We start from the raw sequence: 14,147 nt of genomic DNA on the forward strand, positions 1-14,147 counted from the left end.
CAATAACTCTCAAATCTTTGTTTTCCTTCTTAAATCCTTCAAGGAAATCACACAAGGGTTTCATTATTCCCTAGATTCAACCACATACAAAAGGGTTTATGGCTTTACTTACCTCAATATGTAGATCTCAAGATACCGGTGACAATACCGGCGACGAAAAGGTGAAACGTGACTACAGAATCTAAGGGGAATGCCTTCTTCCCACTCTTCTTCTTCTTCATCATCTTTTCTCCCCAATTGTACTCCCCTCACCAACCTTTGCTAAAAATTATAAATGGGAGAGAGAGAAAGCTATAAGTGCTATTTATACCATAGCCAATAAATATCTTCTAAGGTTCGTTTCGTTTTACCCATTTATGGACCAAAATATATTAAATCGTGTTTCCGAGGGAAGTAGTCGACATCATCGGGAGTACGGGACCTCATTATGACGAGGAGGTCAAAATACACGTGCTCACCCAAGCTGGGCAAGCTGGGGTCCATGTTACCCATATAGGTGGGTCACACTAGTGGGTCTCACACCTACCAGTGACGCCCACCACCAGTTGGCCAAACAAGCCAACATTGCTATATTTTGGAAGAAAACACAATTTTAACATATACTTTGCTCTCGCCACGTGTTGTAGACTAAGTTCTTATCATTCAAATATGATAATTCACCTTTCCTATTAATACATGGCCCTTGTGATATGTGCAAGGGCACGGCTTAGGTGTGCAAATCACTTCGGATACTGGTCCAATCTTGTCCGGCCACCTCGCATTTGACTTCACCCTTGCCGTCATGTACCATAAGGCACCAACGTCAACCCGTTTCAGTTCGAACCCTGCAAGAACAAACCAAATCAACCGGTCAATAAACTGGGTTTAAAAAGCAGAGCTCTACAAAAATGGTTTTAGATTCGAATAAACTTTCTCAACTGATGAATTTTTAAATATACTAGATCCAATCTTTTTATAATTGATCTGGTTTGACATGAACATATTACATTCAGTAATAAATTTTAAAATAACATCATCTAGAATTAACTTTCTAGATCATCCAGAAACTCTTCCGGGAGTAAACTAATGTCCATACTCGTTGTGAACGAAGCCATATAATCAGCATGTTTATTCATTTCCCTCCAAACATGTTTAAACTCGATTTATCCGAACAAAAAAGGTTGAGAGGTGAAGAATCTTACTTTTCAGAACTTGAACATCCCATGGACCTTTGATGACTCCATTGATACTACATTTTAAATGAGAAAAAGAAAGGAGGGGAATTTTGAAATTCGAAAATTGAATTTTCTTTTGGATCAGGATATGCCAAGCACAAAGAGAAATTCTTAAATCAAGAAAAAAATACTTTTTTTTACACTGTTTTTCTTTTCTTTTGTTCTCTTGACTACCAAACACAGCCTTAAGAATTGAAAGGAGCTACTTTCCCAACCTCACGTCTGATGTGGAGGCCATAACTGCACTTTCCTATCCCATTCTTCCCAGCAATCAAACACAGCCTTCGATGGCAAGAGCTTATGAGCCCAAACCGACTTTATCAACCAATCAAACCCGGAACATGAAACGTGACCCATTTTCTCAGTCAGCCTTTCTAGTCGACAAGTGTGCAAATGCCTAACCCAATTCGCCTGCTGACGTGCCACTGCCGTACGTTCAAATCTCACCTCAAGTCAAAGTTCTCCATCAGCGCACTTTAGCAGTCATTCCCTAAGTCAAAATTGAAAGACCCAGGTACGTGAAGTCGCTTTCTTCCGGTCTTCCCCTCTTATGTATGTTTTTTACCTCTCTGGCTCTGGTCTTCGTAGTTCCTTCTAATTTCTATCTCTTTTATTTGGTTAAGACGTCCAGGTAATATCGTATATTATTAAATTGAAAGGGAAGTTCGAGAACTCTCAAGCTATGGATTTTTGGGAGAAGGCGCGGAGCTTCGCAGAAGAAGCAGCGAAGAGATCACAAGAATTTACAATCGAAGCAGCGAAGAGATCACAAGAATTCACAATTGAAGCAGCGAAGAAATCCCAGGAACTCACCAGAGGAGCACCCAAGATATCCGATATTGTCTCTGAGACAGCCAAGAGATCGAAGGAGATCGCTGTAGAGGCAACCAAGAAAGCAGATCAGATTAAGACAGAGGCATTGAAGCGGGCGGACCAGATTAAGTCCCTCGCTGAAGGGATCTCTCCTCAGATTCCTGTCCCTGTGATCTCGCTTATTGATTCCTCTTCTGCTGACCCTTCCTCGTCGGATCTCGAGAAATTTGGGGTTACCGATGAGCTTAGGGAGTTCGCGAAAGGAATTACACTCGGCACATTTAAGGATTTTCCCATGGAAGGTACTTGGTTCGGTACTCTTTGGCTTTTCGTGTTGTGCAGCTTCAATTGTTGATACTCACGGAATTTGTTTCGGTTATTATCAATCTCTGATTCAGCTGCAGGCTTCAAATTTGGGGGAAAAAAAAAGGTTTTATAATAATTAACTTTTTTAATTCTATGATGTACTTTGGGATATTGTTAGCTTGTTTATATCACGCAGGGGTCAGATTGTTGATGCATTTTCGCTGATGTTATTGGTGTTACTGTCAACTATTTCTCGAGAATATAAAATTTTCTTATGAAGGTTTCCGTGTGGTTGATTGCACAAGTTAAAAAGTAGTGCGTTAGAAGCTAGTTACATTTTGAATTCATGTGTTTCATGGAGAGTTTAGCATTTCAGCAGATGTTATGTGAGAATATAATATTGTTGACGGTAACCTGCATCCAGGACATCTTTGATAGATAACCTGCATCTTCGATATTACTCCTGTCTTCTCCCTACCCCCTTCCACACTGAGGAGTTATATTTTGATTGCTCTAATGTCCATACGTGAAGCTCAAATATGATTGTGGTGTGACTATGGTGGTAGGAAAAACATTCTGGTCATTAAGGTGATAACAAACTCTTTTGTTGTCTACGAACATGAATAATGTTTCAAGGGCTATCTGAACTTCCCGTTGGCCTATGTCTTGGAGACAGCCATCATTCCTCTGGGAAGCTGTGAGTCTCTCCTGCAGGCGCGCGCCCCCAGCACACACACACACACACACACACACACACACACAGAGCTTGCATGAGCTCTCCTTTTTCTGTATATTCTTATCTTCACACATCTTTCAACTGGCAGTCATACAGTTATCATTTTGTTTACGATTTTCCATAATCATGTCATAAGGAGCTGAACCTAATCTATGATAGGGAGTTCAGTAGAAAAGGGCCACCCTCAATTAGTAGAAAAGAAAATATCGCATTATTATATTTTCTGCCATTAATTATTTGGAATTTTTTGTAAGAACTTGGCAACTACTAATCTTTTTTCATTATCCCCATCTTCCAACTTTGCTCTCTTTAGAATCATCAAAGGAATTAGTTGTTCTGAGGTTGATGGATCTCTTCCGTGCTATATTTTTGTTGGACCTTTTGGAACTTTTGGTGATGGTGATTTACATGGATCTCTTCCGTGCTATATTTTTGTTGGACCTTTTGGAACTTTTGGTGATGGTGATTTTTAGTAAATCTAGTACTTAATTCATTTCCCCATATTTTTTCTCCTTTGCTCTCTTTAGAGATTTGGGTAATGGAGGTTTTGAGTAAATCTAGTACCTTTTTTCTCTGGGGGTTTGGGGGGGGGGGAATGGGTATATATGCTAGTACTCTAGGTAATCAAATACTAGAGCACTGGGACGTTTTATTGGTTTCTCTATGTCATTTCTTTTCACTTTACCTCCTTTCTGAACTAAGCTTGACTGATTTCTTTGAATTGTAGATGAGCCGGAAATTGTTGATGTTCCTATGGTTTCAAATGTCAGACAGGATCTTACAGAGTGGCAAGCAAGGCATGCCACTCTAGTTCTCTCTACAGTCAAGGTGGGTTTTCCTTTTTTTTTTTTTCCCGGTGAATAAATAATTCATTACCAAAGAGACGAAAAATATACAGCCCCTTAGAGGGGGGTGGGGGAAGAAGAAAAAAAAAACAAAACCCTTAGGAGGAGACAAGATTCCTGATTATAGAGCTTGGAAGCTCCCAGGAAGCTACAATGTGGCAATTTCTGGGGGAGGGGGGACAATTGGAAGAAACTTTTGATATCTTTGCTTTGACGTCAAAGAAGATGGAATTCCAAATCTTTCCTAGAGGCCGGGGGTTTTCCTTCTTGTTATCTGGGCATTTGAACTCGTTTTTGATAAATGAATGCGCCAATAGTGGGCAATAAGTCACACTTAACAATAAAAATAAGTTGTTATAATCTACTCCATGACCTAAAGTGATTTATTCCAAAAATCTTGGAATTTAGAATTGGCAAGCCCTTTTAGGAGTCTTTAAACTGAAAAAAATAAAAATTAAGGCCATTACATTTCAACAAATGACCCACACCTGAGTTCCATAGCATTGGGCCCGTTATCCCAATCATGATTTTCCTACCTCTAATGTTAAAGGAAAGGTGCTTCTCTTTTGGGCCTGTTGTGGGTGAGGAGGGATTTGAACCTCTGACACCGTGGTTTGTAGCCACGTACTCGAAACCTCTGAGTTACAGGCCCCACCCCGTTTCCACTGGATCTGTTATCGGAATTCCCATACTGGAACAAAATGAGTATAAATAGCAAAGAAACTAGCTAGTCCGATCATGTGTAAATACTGAAGTGACTCGCTGGCATAGATTCTCCAATCTCACACTTTGAGAAATAATAAGGATCTTTTTACATCATCTAATAAAAAAAATCTCTTGAATTGGAAAATTGAAATGGAAAGGAACTTAATTGGACAATCTTAATTACATCAGCTAATCTTGGGAAAGCTCTCTCTGAGCCTATGTATCATTACCCCACCCCCCTTTTAATCCATATTTCGTCAGTTACCATATATAAGCAATTTTTAAGTAAAGTGTGAGCTTATATATGAGTGATTCTCTGATGAGTTTTCTTTTGCAGGAAATTTCAAGGTTAAGATATGAATTATGTCCACGCCTCATGAAAGAAAGGAAATTCTGGAGGATATATTTTATACTAATGAACAGCCATGTGGCTCCGTAAGTATCTCTTCTATTGGAAGAAGCAATTATTTTGGTACCACTTATTGTAATTTAATGAATATAGCTCTATATCTTGGTTTTGTTAACAATTTTGTTGGAAGGTTGGATCCTTGAAAAGCTAGTGCACATGTGAAGATCTTGCATTTAATTGAAAAGGTGGCCTAAAGAAACATAACTGGAGGGTGCAGGGTGGGGAAGAACTAGGTTGGCAATTGGCAGCTCGTGTCGTATCGGGTGCGTGTTTGGGTCCAGGGTACCCCAAACTGGACACAACGCAAAAAATTAAACTTGACACTCAACCAGTCTACCCTAACATGAGCATGACCTGTTATTTTTTATGGTTGACACGAACAGGATGTAACAATACAATGGACATGATACAAAGTATTGTGATTCCCTTGACATATTTGACATGAAGGAACGTGACGTAACCCGAAAAATGTACAACCCCCCTTAAAAAAACCTGAAACAACCTGACACAATCCCACCAATACAGCTTGTTTTGCCCAATTAAAAAAGCATGGCCAAATAATATCAAACAAAATCTTATTAATATATGGACACAAAGAGATTTACTCTAGTTTCATTAGTTGTGGAATTGAAAATCAACAACAACAACAACAATTTAACCTTATCCAGTTATCCCAACCATATGGGGTCAACTACATGGATCCTTTTTCTCCAATCAGCCCTATCAGAGTCAGACTTGTTACTAGTCCTAAGCTATGTATGTCTTTTCTCACTACTTCTACTAGAGTCATTTTAGGCTTACCCCAGGCTTTTTTGGCGCCTTTGATTTGAATCAAATCCCCCCCTCGATATTGGCACACTCAAAGGCCTTTGTTGCACATATCCATGCCACTTAGATGACTTTCTTGCAACTTATCATGTATCAGGGCTACTTGTAGATTCGCTCTAATTTGTTCATTCCTTATTTTATCTTTTTTTAGTTTTACCACCATCCACCCTTATTTCAGCTACAATAAGTTTGTTTATTTGTTGTTTCTTCACTACCTAGCTTTGGCTCCATACATTATTGCTTGCCATGTAACAATAACAACAACTCAGCCTTATCCCAATTAAATGGGGTCAGTTACATGGATCTTGGCTATATGACTATCCTATAAAATATTCCTTTGAGTTTAATACGTCGATTGTACAACACTTCGGATGCACCTCTCCTCATCATCCACCCTACTCTAATTCTTTGTGCAACATCATCCTTTATTTCACTTTTGTTGTTTATAATTGAACCTAAGTACCTAAAATTTTCATTTGTAGTATCTTTATCATCTATTTTTACCACCCCGCTTTGAATCCTATTTTTACTAAAGTTACACATCATTTACTTTGTTTTTCTTTTACTTATCTTAAAACCTTTAGATCTCAAGGTTGATCTCCATTACTCCAATTTTGCATTTATCCTTCCTTTTGTTTCATCCACTAAAACAACATCATCAACATGAAGCATATACCAAGGGATTTGATCTTGAATGTCTCTAGTCAGCTCAAACAAATACAGGATTATTGCTGATCCTTTATGTAATCCAATTATAATTGGGAATTTGCTACCCTCTCCCCCACCGTTCTTACACTAGCCGTTACTCCATTATACATATCCTTGACTATGTCCACATATTTCCTCAAAACACTTTTCTTATGTAACAATTGCCATATTAGCTCTCTAAAGACTCTATTTGATTCAGATGTAGCTGCACTTGACTGGTTGGATCACCGGCTTTGGAAGCCAATAACCAAGAAGAACCGGTTCAGCCCAGGGTTTTGATCCAACAAGGGTTGAAAGTAGTAGTTTATTATTTTAAGTCATTATTTCCAAGTAATAGCATATGTACGAGTTAGGAGTCAGTTAGGATTTCTTTCCTTTTTAATTAGTTTCCTTTTATGATTTGTTTCCTAGTTAAACTAATTTTTATTTCAGTTTTATATCTTTAGTTTCCCTATATATTGGCTGTAATCGATGGACAATGGTAGAGACAATTGAAGAATGAATTGAGAATTGGTATAGTTTGTGCTATGTGAGAGTTTGTGTTTCTTTCCCCGCCTACCACTTTGATTTCCTCTTTCTTCTCTAAGGGCTCTCCATCAACTTGGTATCAGAGAGTTTGCCTTGTGTCAGTCAGAATGAGTCCTCGGGACCCTATCTTTAGTAGGTTCCTTAGTCTTTGCTCTCAACAACTAGTACGCCCTGTTCTCGAAAGCCAAAGAGCAGCTAAACTCAACTATCATAGGTTGGGGCTGGCCTCCCAGGCAATCAAATTGTTAAAAGACGGAAGACTTGTAGCTCGGTAGTCCACCAGGTGGGTTTGTTTATCCTTCTAGTTTCGAGTGTCTTCTTGGATAGTTATAGTGGCCAATAGGTGCGAGATGTACCTTGTTGTGGGGGTGGGGGTGGTGGTCCCCTGGACATAGTCCTTTCAGGCAGTGGCCGTTTAGTCCATGCTCCATTGAATGATCGGTGTAAGGCTAGAAATTGAAACACCTTTATTTCTACCGCAAGTGGAAAAAAAAGAAGAGACCTATTGAAACCCCCAACCCCTCCCTTGTGACTTTCGTCGGGACCTCCCCCTCATCCTAGGGTTTCGACAGTAGCAAACAAGAAAAAAGAAGAAGAAGAAACAAATGAAGTAGAGAAAGCGAGAACCAGAAAAAAGGGAAGAGTAGCAGAAGAAAGAAGACGAGAAGAGAGAGTGAGAGAGAGAGAGAACCATACCTGGTTCAAAGATTCTTGTCAAGAGAGAGAGAACCATACCTGGTTCGAAGATCTCCCATAGGTCACCTCCAGGCAGGACTTCCTTCCTTTGACGTCGCCGACCCCTTAAGTTCGTCCCTTTCCTCTTGTTGGCCCTCCTTTGTTGCAATGGTATAACCCAGCCCTGGTGATCAAGTCCTTGTGTTCCCCCTGCTTCGGCAGAGAATAGAAGAGTCATTTCTAGACTTTGTCTCCAACAAGGAGACTCCTTTTATCGGTATTGAACCCCACACCACCCCCTTTTTTCATCGACTCATTTTTACCCTTTTGTTTCCCTTATATACCCCTCCTTATTCCCCCCATATTCTGATTTTCTTTTTAACTTTGCTTCCAAGTTTACACTCCCTCACCCATACATGATATGTCTCTAAATTTTTGACTGAACTTAAGTTAGTTACAGTTCTGCCATCCTTTGAAGGGGGAAAAACTACAGTTATTTGCTATTTTTCCATTACCTCTTAAGTGCTCTCTTTCTTATCTCCACCATGGTAGCCAATAGTGAAATTCTCTAACAGCTCAACTCCTACAAGGGTGTGACTGATTCGAAAATTGACACGTTCAGTGAACATGTCGATACCCTCACCACAATTGTCACTTCCATTCATATAATGATGACAACCATGCAAGCTTCTCTTGACAGATTGGTGGCTGCAAATAGAGGAAAGAATCCTATTCTATCTAGGGATTCCTTCAACACTACCCCCACAGGATCCGCAACCACCATTGCCACCACTACCACCACCAACATCACCATATGGAATTGGTCGATATGATGATTATAGAGCTGAAAGAGCAACAAAACTGGATGTTCTTGATTTTTATGGATATAGCAATCTAGAATTGTACTTTGATTGGATTCATAGCTTAGAAACCTTCTTCAGATGGTACATGTTGGCTAAGGCCTAGAAAGTCTTATTTGCAGAGGCTAAATTGAAAGGCACGACCCGAGTCTAGTGGGTCAAGCAACAACAACAGTATTTGACTTGAGGCATTGGATTAGTCACTACTTGGGCTGAAATACATGAAGTCATGAACCAGAGATCCCTGCCTCCTAATTACAAGTAACACATGCACCTCATATTTGCACAGTTGAAACAGGAAAATATGATAGTTGAAGACTATGTTGCCAAATCTTATCATTTTTCCACTCGTTCTGATTTTGAGTGGGGGGATGAAGTCTTGGTGGCACAGTTTCGCAATGGTTTGCGCCCTCAAATTAGTGCTGCCCTTGAATCTAGTCGACTGCCTACGATGGAAGATGTTGGCCATGTAGCGTATCAGGTTGAGGAAAGTCTAAAACGTCCATACAATCGGAAAACTTTTACAGATACTTTTCCTAGAGGTATTAGGTCCATTCAATTGCAATTTTCTACCTAGGAAAAGTCATTCAGTAGATCACAGGCTAATGCTTCATCTATGACATCTTCATGACCTAGCCAAACCGTATTCTCCACCTCGACATGATTCAGACATGTCATCTTCATGGCCTAACCGTCTATACTCTCCACCTTGGCATGGTTTAGATAGATCTCCTGTGGTAAAAACGAATTTTGTTTAGTACTACTCATGTAAAGGATTCGGACATATCAATTCTTAGTGTCCCAGCCGTTTGGTTGCTTTTATTGACAATGATTCTCCTTTACCTTATATTCCGGAAGAACAACTTGGTTATGAAACAGTTGATTAAGGGAACAATGTGCGTCAGATGAAGTTAATGACACTCCCAGTGATGAGGACCCACATCCTTTTATGTCCTTCGTCCTATCTTGACCACCTAGAAATTCATTGAAGATGAATATTGGCGCCACGGTAGTATTTTTCAGACCCCGTGTGAAGTGCAATGACCAGCTGTTAACCTTGGTCATTGATGGAGGTAGTTGCACTAATGTTGTTTTCGAAGACGCTATTCGTAAGCTGTGATTGAAGACTGTGCCACATCCCAATCCTTGCAAGGTTGCTTGGGTGAACAACACTAATCTCGAATGTGATTTGTGGATTTAAGGATATAGTCCAATGTGATATCCTCCCTTTGAAGGTGTGTTATATCCTTCTTGGTTGATCGTGGTTGTTTGATAAGAGAGTACAACATTATGGCAATGTTAACACCTAAGTTTTCAAGCACTGCTACAAGACTATAAAGTTTCATCCTAGTAGAGATCTCCCATAAATTAAGCTTAAGAAGATGGTGGGATTGTTCCTCATTCAGCGTATTCCTTCAGACGGTCTCCTCAGTCCTTTTCCCAACTCGATGGAGTTGAGTTCTTTTCAAAGGGGGGAGTTGATGCAGATGTAGATGCCATAGTTGTACAGCGTCATGGCGACCCAAGGCGGTGGAGGGGTGGGTAATCGATTTGGCGGTGAATTGCCCGCTATGGCGTTGCCATGGCGATCAAATCGCCCATGTGTTATTTTTTATTTCCACTATTTTCTAAAATTATTTTGTATGTTATAATATATACCCTATGACATAATAAACCAATCAAAATTAAGCAACGTCAAGTCATTAAAATCAACATAGTCACACTCACATCAAGTCATAAAAAATCTACATAACTTATTGACATTTAAAGAAATACTCTTCTTTTATAATATTTTTTATTGGTCAAATGATTTTATTTTTAGATGAGACTTTTTGTATTAGGTATAACACAAAACTAGCTTTCCAACAAGTCTAAGATTACATAAACCTGAGTTGTTATGACAAAGTTATGTTCTGGTCAAACTTATTTTAAAGTGTGCGAATGCTATTAAATCGCCTGAATGGAAATAATTTTATTGTCATTAAAAAAAAAGATTATTTTACCGGACTTTTGGTTTTTAGCAATGTTCTACTATGATAAGATTTATAAAATTTTCAGAATTGAGAAAAACCTTAGCATTCGAAAGCTGAAAATCGCCCTCCAACTAAAAATCCAGTTTTTGTTCTTGGACTGGGGGGTTGACTTTTTATCTTTTTGGAATTTGATTTTTAACTATTTTTATTGGATTCAGATAGGGGTTATTTGCTTATTTATGAATAATATCTTAATGGTTTTTGGCATAAATAAGGGCAAAAAATATAAGCCAACATACAGTGCAACAAGGTGATAGTCGCCTTGACAACTATGTTAGCTGCACTTGATTGGTTGGATCAGCATTACTGGCTTTGGGTGGTAAGAGTCAAGAAGAACCAGTTCAGCCCTGAGTTTTGCTCCAACAAGGGTTGGAAGTAGTAGTTTATTAATTTAAGTCTTTATTTCCAAGTAATAGTATACGTACGAGTTAGGAGTCAGTTAGGATTTCTTTCCTTTTGAGTTAGTTTCCTTTTATGATTTGTTTCCTATTTAGACTAGTTTCTATTTGAGTTTTATGTTTTTATTTTCCCTATATATTGGCTGTAATTGATGGACAATGATAGAGAGAATTGTTTGGTTTGTGCTCTGTGAGAGTGTGTGTTTTTCTTTCCCCCCGTCACTCTAATTTCCCCTTTCTTCTCTAAGGGCTCTCCGTCACTACCATTTGCTTTTTCTATGTCAATAAATACTATATGGAGGTCCTTACATTCTCTAAAACTTTCCATTAGTCTCCTTAGCAAATAAATAGCTTTTGTAGTTGATCTTCCTCGCATAAAACCAAATTGGTTATCCGATATATTAGTTTCTTGTCTCATGTGGGTTTCAATTACTCTCTTCCATAATTTAATAGTATGGCTCATAAATTTTATTCCTCTGTAGTTATTACAACTTTTAATGTCCCCGTTATTTTTATAAATTGGAATAACAATGCTTCTTCTTCATTCATCTATCATTTTTCTTGAGCTCGTAATCTTATTGAATGACTTAACGCTTCCCAGCTGATATTGAGTACCATTTGTGGGGAAGAAGTACAAATGAGGTTGCAGATGATTTGGCTAAACAAGGGGTACATAGACCCCGAATCTGTTCTGGTGATTCTATTCCTTTGTGAGGTGCAACCTTTAGTACATAGAGGTAGTGGGCGACGTTGAGGGTGTCAAACCTTCTATGCAGGGATGTTTGTGGTGGTGTTGTATTTCTGTGCATCTTGTTCCCCTCTTGTGCTACCATATTACCATGCACTTTCTCTTTCCATTAACAAAAATCTATTATTTATTCCCCTCCCCCCCCAAAAAAAAAAAATGTAATAAACTCATTATTTTAGGTTGATTCGGATTATGCACGTGCAACCTAGACTTGACCTCTAAACTTTCTGTTTCAGTTGTGCCAACCTAAATCTGACAACTAGGCCCTAAAATCTGTGACCTGAACACTGAACTATTGGGCCATGTCAGCAGAAGGGGACATGGGGCCTACCTGTCCACAAAATCTCGACCCATCTTCGACCTGCCACATAACAGATATTTGGGCTGTGCAGGAAGGCCTTTTAGGTGGTATGTCCTAGAAACAGCTGTCTTCCCCACCCCCTCTCCCCTCTTTCCCCTCCTTAAATCACTATTTCTGGTATCTCAACTCCACCCTCTTTCTTTTTTCTTTTCCTTGTGAACAGACTCTCTTTGAGAAGTAGGCTCCAATACTGGGGTAAGTTTGGGCAGGGATGGGGGGAGGCCAATTGTAGCATGTTCATCTTTTATCACATGCTTTACCTCCGAAGAAAAGTCGCTATTTGCATGAATGGCATTTAGATGGTAACACATTTGTCATCGTTTATTTGTTACTCTTGGGTGTTGTAGGTATTTACATGTCCTTCCATGTTTCAGTTGTTTTTATTTTTTATTTTTTTAATAATAATAATATTGGTTTGTGCTATTAATCTCCCTCCTTTTTTTTTTTGCCTCTACTTCTTAATACTAGTTATGAGAAACGGTACATGGAGGAAGTTAAGCTGGAAGCCCCAGAGCAGGCAATAGATGAAATTGGAAAAGACATTCCACCAGTTGGAACAACTTCAAAACTGGGCAAAACAGAAACAAACAGGCCTAATAAGGCTTCTTCATCCACCGAGCAGGATTTGGATGTATTTCTTCTGGGAGATCTTGGAAGCAGTGATGAGGGTCCAGGTATATCAGCTCCCATCATTAAACAGTTGTAATATGTGGTCATGGTTCAGTACATTTTTTGGCCTATAAAATTGTTCAGGAAAAGTTACATCAGGCTGTTTCTTGCTCAGGTCCTTGGCCTTTTTTTACGTCTCTTCACCAATGGGGTTTTCTCCCATAGTGGATGATGTGTAGATCCAGAGTATCAAAATAATATGGAATCCTTTGGGTATGCCACATTTACAGTCCCCTGGTCAAAATCAGCTACGTGACCCAACATCCATTGCCCTTCAGCTGAATGAACAATATCATTGATTTTTCTTAAATATAGAAAAGCATGGAAAAAAAAGGAAGGGGGTTTTTCAGCCATGTGGCATCAGCATATGGCTGAAACTTACCGTGTCGGGCAGGAATGACCATGCTAAGATTTGGACATATTTTGGCTGCCAGTTCTGCTTCCATCTGTCAATTTGTTCAAAGTAGCCATGGCATGCGACTCATTGATTGGTCTTCCTATTATTGTACTGCCTCTTGCCTCAACCTTAGCCCCTAAACTCTGAAACTGTACCGCATTTGAAGTTTTTTAACCAATAACCACTCGTGCCATTAGTTATTCTACACTCGGAACATGCTCCTCAGATTTTGATTATCCAAACGAATGAAACTGATTTGATGCTTAAATCGTTCTCTTGGGTTGTGAATCTTGTGATCAGAGGTGGATAGTCCCTGGTACTGTTGATTATTGGACCACCTTTCCTGAATGCAAGAGGATGTTATGTGCATGTTGCAATGGATTCTGGTTTTACTTTAACCAATGTCTATGATTCACCCAACTTTATCCTGTGAAGAGAGAGGATTTGGGTGTTTTTCATTTAGGCTATGTTTTGATGCCAAGAAAAGAAAAGACAAAAAAACTGAATTTAAGGAGAGAGAGACACATAAATCAATCAATGCGGCATCATGATTTTTGTCTTAATATGTGTTTTCTTTTCTTTTTTTGACCTCCAAAACATAGCCTTAGGCTGCATTTATTTCAAAGGAAAATATTTTTATGTGAAATCAGTTTGCAATTATAAAGTATATTTTGCATTTTCTTGGCCTTTGTCTTCTTTTTTTCTTTTTGACAAGCATTTTTCTGTTATTTTCTGTTACGCATATGCTTTAAAATATTTGCAGTTAAAATAAACAAAGACTTATGGAAATCTTGACCATTTTTTTTTTTTCCTCCTGGTTGATTGTCATGCTTGTAGATTTTTATTCTAATACAGTTGCTTCTCTCTCGTACTGTTCTAGTTTTCATATCAAAATCCTTTTTCTTTTGTGTTTT

At 38.9% G+C, this 14,147-nt stretch overlaps 1 protein-coding gene across 2 annotated transcripts in view; it reads left to right on the forward strand.

The window, feature by feature from the left end:
* The first annotated feature begins 1,753 nt into the window (after positions 1-1,753).
* Positions 1,754-14,147, forward strand: part of LOC122079753 — a 13,204-nt gene continuing 810 nt past the window's right edge. The window contains exons 1-5 of one of the 2 annotated variants that reach the window (XM_042646463.1): positions 1,754-1,946; positions 1,980-2,329; positions 3,797-3,897; positions 4,957-5,054; positions 12,636-12,841. In XM_042646463.1, coding sequence (XP_042502397.1) covers positions 1,897-1,946; positions 1,980-2,329; positions 3,797-3,897; positions 4,957-5,054; positions 12,636-12,841 — 805 coding nt within the window. In that variant the 5' untranslated portion in view covers positions 1,754-1,896. Of the gene's footprint in view, positions 2,330-3,796; positions 3,898-4,956; positions 5,055-12,635; positions 12,842-14,147 lie in introns of both variants that reach the window. The other variant, XM_042646462.1, reaches the window with a different exon arrangement.

The sequence above is a fragment of the Macadamia integrifolia genome, chromosome 5 (assembly GCF_013358625.1).
Source record: "Macadamia integrifolia cultivar HAES 741 chromosome 5, SCU_Mint_v3, whole genome shotgun sequence".
In the NCBI taxonomy this organism is placed as follows: Eukaryota; Viridiplantae; Streptophyta; class Magnoliopsida; order Proteales; family Proteaceae; genus Macadamia; species Macadamia integrifolia.